This window comes from Rhinoderma darwinii, chromosome 8 (assembly GCF_050947455.1).
Source record: "Rhinoderma darwinii isolate aRhiDar2 chromosome 8, aRhiDar2.hap1, whole genome shotgun sequence".
Classification (NCBI taxonomy): domain Eukaryota; kingdom Metazoa; phylum Chordata; class Amphibia; order Anura; family Rhinodermatidae; genus Rhinoderma; species Rhinoderma darwinii.
The window spans coordinates 97,174,173-97,180,705 of NC_134694.1; the positions used below are offsets into that span (position 1 = coordinate 97,174,173).

At 43.4% G+C, this 6,533-nt stretch overlaps 1 protein-coding gene across 1 annotated transcript in view; it reads right to left on the reverse strand.

Moving 5' to 3' along the window:
- STK26 (serine/threonine kinase 26) overlaps positions 1-5,740 on the reverse strand; it is an 86,352-nt gene extending 80,612 nt beyond the window's left edge. Inside the window, exon 1 of the mRNA XM_075835962.1 lies at positions 5,420-5,740. Coding sequence (XP_075692077.1) covers positions 5,420-5,461 — 42 coding nt within the window. The 5' untranslated portion in view covers positions 5,462-5,740. The remainder of the gene's footprint in view (positions 1-5,419) is intronic.
- Between the last annotated feature and the right edge of the window lie 793 nt (positions 5,741-6,533).

Genomic DNA, 6,533 nt, shown 5'->3' on the forward strand with positions numbered 1-6,533 from the left:
GGCAAAAAATACAAACTATTATTGTCATGTTAGTTGTCAAGTATCGAAAATAAAACACATCAATAAATGTGAATACCTCTGTTATAGATACACAACAAAACTACCAAGAACTCCAAACCCCAAACTATTTGATGTGGAAATTGTGTGGAGGTCCAAGTAACTTCACCCTGGACACGGCGTCTGCAACGTTACACTACAAGGAACAAACAAAAAAAAGAAAAACCTTGACGCGCGTTTCACTTTCCTACCAGCTTGGTCAGCTTCTCTTTTGATTATGTATTAAATAAATATCATATGGTCTTATAAATAAACTTGAACATCCTTTTTGGATATCTATTTAGGTGTGTAGCCTTATTATTGACATTTTGGTCAGTGTAGTTTGGAGTTGCCCTATTTATATTGAGGATACATGTGTAGGTTATATGTAGACTGTTATAAAATAGTGTATAGGGTCACAGGTTGGAGGGAACTTATTTTACACTTGTCCTATGTGTAAAAACTATGCAAATCTGAAGGTACACTAACTCCCTGACGACCGCCCACAGTCTTTTGACGTCAGGCGGTGCAGGTCCTTCGTCTACAGCGATGTCTTTTGGCGTCGCTGTAGAAAAGGCTGATGAGCGCTCCTGTGAGTGTTCATTCTCTAAGCAGGAGATGAAACTTACAGCTTCTGATCTTAAAGCAACCTGCTGAATACAGCTAGTCGGAAAACATTCCGACCCCAGCCGTTTAACCCTTTCATTGCCTTGATCACGGCATAATCAAAGGGAACTCCCTTTTGATCTGGTCATCGGGAATCTCGTGACGTGATCAAAGACCGGGGAATCCCTCTGCAGTCAGCCCATGGGACCTATAAAGGACCCCAGGGCTGTCTGTTCAGTTTGCCTGCTGTTAAGGCACACTATGTACTGCCCTTCCAGAAGCCTGTGTCATAGTGACAGTGTAATTTGTTAGCACACAGGAGTATGCTAATACATTACAAGTAAAAGATAAAGTTGTAAGTAAAGTTCTCCCTTAATGGGATTCCCAAAAAAAAACAAAAAAACACAATGCCTCCGCCCCCCCCAACATTCATTATTTTGCATAAAATCTATTTTATTGCCCCTACATTACATAAACAAAATCAGAAGAATTAATTTAACAGGTTATTTAGCGTGAGATGATATAAAAAAAAAAAATATTATGGTGTTAAGAAAGCCCTCAAATTATAAATGATCACTAAATACCACAAATAAGATAAGTCAGAACAAGAGCCTCCTCTATTAGCTAGAGCGAAGAGCCACTAAGGCTGGATTCACACATCGCATATTTGTTTCAGATTTTGCTGCAGATTTTTGAGCCAAAGCCAGAAGTAGTTTCAAAAGGAATGGGAAATATAAAGAAAGAACTTATCCTTCCTTCTGGATCCACTTCTGGCTTCCGCTCAAAAATATGCAACTAATATGCAAAGTGTGAATCCAGTCTAACAAAGCAGTTCTCACTTTGGTGGACATGACCCAGCTATTCATTTGAACGTCCAGTATGTTTTCACCGCATATCAGTTTATCCGCTGAAAAAGCCGCAGTTTTCTTTGGCGATTACAGCTGCTCGTCTGGGACATCTAAAGAACGACATATCAATTAAAAAAGTGGTTGTCTCAACAAAAAAAAAGGTGTCCTGAGACTGATATTGATGACCTATTAATATCGGAGAGGTGGGGCTCTGAATCCTTTCACCCCCGTGAATCAGCTGCACAGAAGGACTGGAGTGCCGCATCCCCATCATTGTTTATCTGGGCACAACCAAAACAATGTACAGCGCTGTGCCTGAGTAAACAATGAAGGAGAACAGCATTTCAGTCCTCAATTGATGAGATAATTCTAGCCTCTTAAAAATAGACCATCAATATTACAGTCTCAGAAAACCCCTTTAAGTTATAAATTACATTACAGACCTGTACTTTAATGCAATTCTTAAAATTACACTTAGGATAGATTGTGTGGTTTTAATGAGCTTCTCCTGTGCAAGAAGCAGAACCGTGGCAATTTGTCACATGGGAACAACCTTAGCACAACTTCACCGTCTGAACATACCCTTAAAGGGGTACTCCCATCGTAGACATGTCACAGAATATTTGCGCTGTTTCCATAACTTAAGACCTTTGGAAACCGTGTAGGTCGCAGTGCTTTGCCTTTTCTCTAACTCCCATGCACATCTATGGTAGTTAGGGAAAGCGTGTTGCTCAGCCGCACTCCCTGCTACCTCTTGGCCCAGTTGCCAGAGCCCAGCGAAAGTAGGAGAACGAAGGATGGGGGTCAGGGGCCCCCATTCTAGCGATGGGGTCGTGTCCCAGATGAAGTGCCCACATCTATCAGACATTTATGGCATATCCTGTAGATATGCCATAAATGTCCGAGATGGGAATACCCTTTTAAATCCACGTAATGACTGACTGCAATACATAAGACGACAGACCGACCGACAAGGTATAAAGTAGCAGGATACAGGGATTTGCCAAGGCTATCTGGACAATTGAGACAAGAGGCTGAACCTTTGTTGTGCAGAACTAATACTGCAGTGCTATGAATTTGCCAAGTTATCAAAGTCACTAAGCAAGCTCGGGGGAATCGTACAGGGCTCAGTGTCATATTTGTGCTATCACTGAACGCGCCCAGCTGGGACAGCACCCTCAAAGAGAACCTACAAGGAAGAGTCGTGTTTTTAACTGTTAATCTGCACTTACAGTGCAAAGAGCAAAATGATCAGGAAATAACATTTACAGCAGGCGATCATTATGTACATCCCCACAGGAGCGGAGGGAAGCAGCACATTTTGCTGACTTCATTAGACTTCTGACCGCTCATGAATTGGAAACTTACAAAATATATATATATAATAACTGCAAAGGATTCAGACTTCATTCACTTGTTATGTGTGCACAAGGTGACAAAAAGACTCCTTTGTGACTTGGAGGAGGAAACAGAACTGAATAGGAGTTTATCGGAGTTGGAAGATGACCAAGTCAACTAGCTGATATTGCACTTGTATGTCATTTCTGAATTCTGACCTTGAAAAACAGAATTGACGAAAAATACCGGGTAATCCAACACTGCTCAATGTTTTCCTACACCTAAGCAGTAACACTAATACGCTGTGTAGCATTTCCCACCACCTCTATTGCAGATTTAAGACCAGTGAGAGTTCACCCAGGAAACACGCATCACTTGAGCAGTAAATACAGCACTGCGCACCAATTATAATCCAATTGTATTTTTCACCTTTTTCGGTGTCCTCCAACCACCCGAAGCAGTGTAGCACTTCCCTATCTGGGAGGGGTCTATAGCTTTGTTCATACTGATCTTCCTGGATCACAAAGATAATGCGAGAACTATAAAGTTGCCAGAACTAGTATAAAACACAAGTGAAGCAGTAGGGGGGATATAATTAGATAACGCAGATTTTAGGTCATTCAGGGTTTCTGGAAAGCTGGATGACAGCACTCAAGAAAATTTTAAATTATTGGGATTTGCACACTTATTTTGGGGCTCTATGACCCCTTCCTGCTATTTGACACATTTGTGCATGATGGGGTAGCGGCACTAGCTTTATGACGGATATAACGTCATGATAAATACAGTGTTTAGGTACACAGGTCCATAGACATGGACAGTTTAACGTCATGACATACGCATCCATTATGGAGTGTCATGTGCTGCTACTTCATGATGAGACCATCGACCAGGGGTCAGCAACCTCCGGCACTCCAGATGCTGAAGAATACTACAACTCCCAGCATTCCCTGAGAGCCTTCAGCTAGAATAAGAAAGCCTTTGGCTGTCAGTGCATGCTGGGCGTTATAGTTTCACAATAATGGAATGCCGATGGTTGCTGACCCCTGGCACAGACTAAAAGAAAAAAAAAAGGACTTGCTCCACAGTGTTAAACATTCTGGAATCAGGGTTGGGTGTGATCATAGTATGGGCAATAGAGGTTATTACGCGAGACCTCCACCATGGTTTAAATTTACAACGTGGTAAATACTGTGGCATTCATTTGATTTGGGCACTACATAGGTCTGTTATTTTGGCACTGTACAGCACTTATATAATCACACAGGCACTACATGATGGTATTATGTGGCACTTAATGGTGTTGAGACGCTATATGGCACCGCATTATGGAAGTATAACTATTTTCACCCTTCCACATAAAAAAAAAAGTTTTGCAGAGAAATATTGGAAAAGTTCTTTACCTCTATAGGAACTAGAGCTAGAGTGGAAAGTGGAGCGAGATGGTAATATAATATTGTGAGAAGGTTACAGGGGAGTCACATTTATATCTTTCCTGGTAGATGAGAATTAAGAGACCTCACAGCTACACCTGCCCCGACACCCGCCAAGCGATAGATTCAATGTAACAAACATCATACTTATATCCAATATAAATACAGTGCAAACCCAACTGCATGCAAAATATTTCTAGATACAAACCTCAAACAATGACAGAGCAAAAATGCTAAATATAACAAACCCTATAAACACACCAAGATCCAAGACATGTGTAACCAATGAGGATAAAAGGCAGGGCCCTACTGCATAAGTGTGTACACCAGGCCCCTGCCACAATTTACAGGACATGATCTGAGCTCCATAAAGCCTATTACAACACAAACACTGGACGGACACAGAGGAACCAGGCGTCAATCTGTATATACAAACAAGTGAAGTCATTAGACTACAGGTGTACATGTACGCACAGCCTGCTGGGACATATATAGGCGTCCACCCATTACAACCAATAACAAGCGCTCACACAGATAATCAACAAAACTATATTTTAACAGAAATCTGTTAAGAAAACAAAGTCATTTTTTATTTTGAAAGTTAATCATGTATATTTGTAAATATTATTTCTATTATAGCAGGATCTATGACATTTAAAGGGCAACTCCCCCCTTCTGACAGGTCGGTGGATCACATCAGTGGGGATCATATTAGCAGCCAGGCACAGGAGAAAGGGGTTAAGGTCCTTGGTAACAGCAGAAATTCTGATCCGATGCCACTGGCGATCCAAGTCACCCATGGTGGTCTACCCACATTACTGTGTGACTGCTACTTTATGGCCATTAGTAACATGTCAGAAGATGACGTTGCGATCAATAACATGCCATAAGATTGTTTTAGTGGAACTCCCCTTTAAGGCCAAGCCTCCCAATAAGGAATATATATAGCAGCAATTTAGGCTAAATCTGTGTCTACCACCAGCTTAGTAATAATGGAGGCTGTTAGAAAATATACACTTCTTATGTATGTGTCATAGACACACAACTCGCATGTGCCACACACTACATATATGTACTCCCTTCCCTGTTGTCACACACACATAATGGACACTATAGACAATAATGACAAGCGCTCTCCCCAAGGCCAGGGCCTCTCACCTGCATCCCAGGCACTTGCACGGCTACCGGGGAATGAGCCATGGCGGCGTTGAGGCCTCCTGCTCCGACTATAGGCGAGAGGGCTGTCTCGGTGGGGACGGGGCCCACACTGCTTACGAGAAAACGCTGAGCTGCTCGGTGCTGCCACTATCCGGCTGTGAGCATGTCTCGGTGAACGGCGGGGACGGGAGGAACTGGGAGAGCTCAGCAGGCGAGCGGCGCCATATTGGGAGAGGACGGGAGGTTGCGGCAGCTTCTTGTGCGCAGGGTGGAGCCCGACTAAAGCCGGTCACGTGATGCGCCAGTGACGTCAATGATGCTCCGCCCTTCGCCTGGAACGTCGTCATCTAGTATCGGAGGTAAAGGTGACACTGAGGGGCGGCGGTTGTGTTCACTTCGGGTGTAACCGGGTAACGGCGCTGCGGGGTCCGGACTGACAGTCTCAGCATGTGTTACATATACAATACAGTCTCCCTGCGCTTCTCAGGGACACTGAAGATAAATCTTTTTACAGGGACATCAAGTCGCACAGCAAATTTTTTTTGTCGAACTACTATTTTGGGGTGCGATTTAGTTGCGAGTCTTGTGCGATGAAAAATTGCTGACATGTCCCAAATGAGTTGCAGTTGCGCACGACTTACATTGAAATTAATGCAGGCAAAGAAGCGCGCAACTGTCGATCTGCGAGCGAAAATCTTATCTGGTTTGGATTTTTTGCGACTGTCGTATGTCGTAACGCGGCCACATTCACAATTTTGCTTGCGATGTCACATTGTGATCTTCATGTCACCCGACCAATGTTGCCGTGTTGCCCTAGCCATAGTGTCCAGATCACATATCGTCTGCCATACTCAATTGGCTTTTCGCTATCACATTTTTCTCAGGAAACAAAAGGTCTATAAGCCCCTCTGCCGCATGCTAGAACATGGGAGACAAAAAGTTTGGGAAAAGGGGTGGGACATTAACCCCTTCCCGACATTTGCCGTACATGTACGTCATGGAAAGTACTGACTTCCCGCATCTTGCCGTACATGTACGCCAAATGTTTGGGACCGGCTCAGAAGCTGAGCCGGTCCCATCATCACCGGATCTCAGCTGTATCTTACAGCTGACA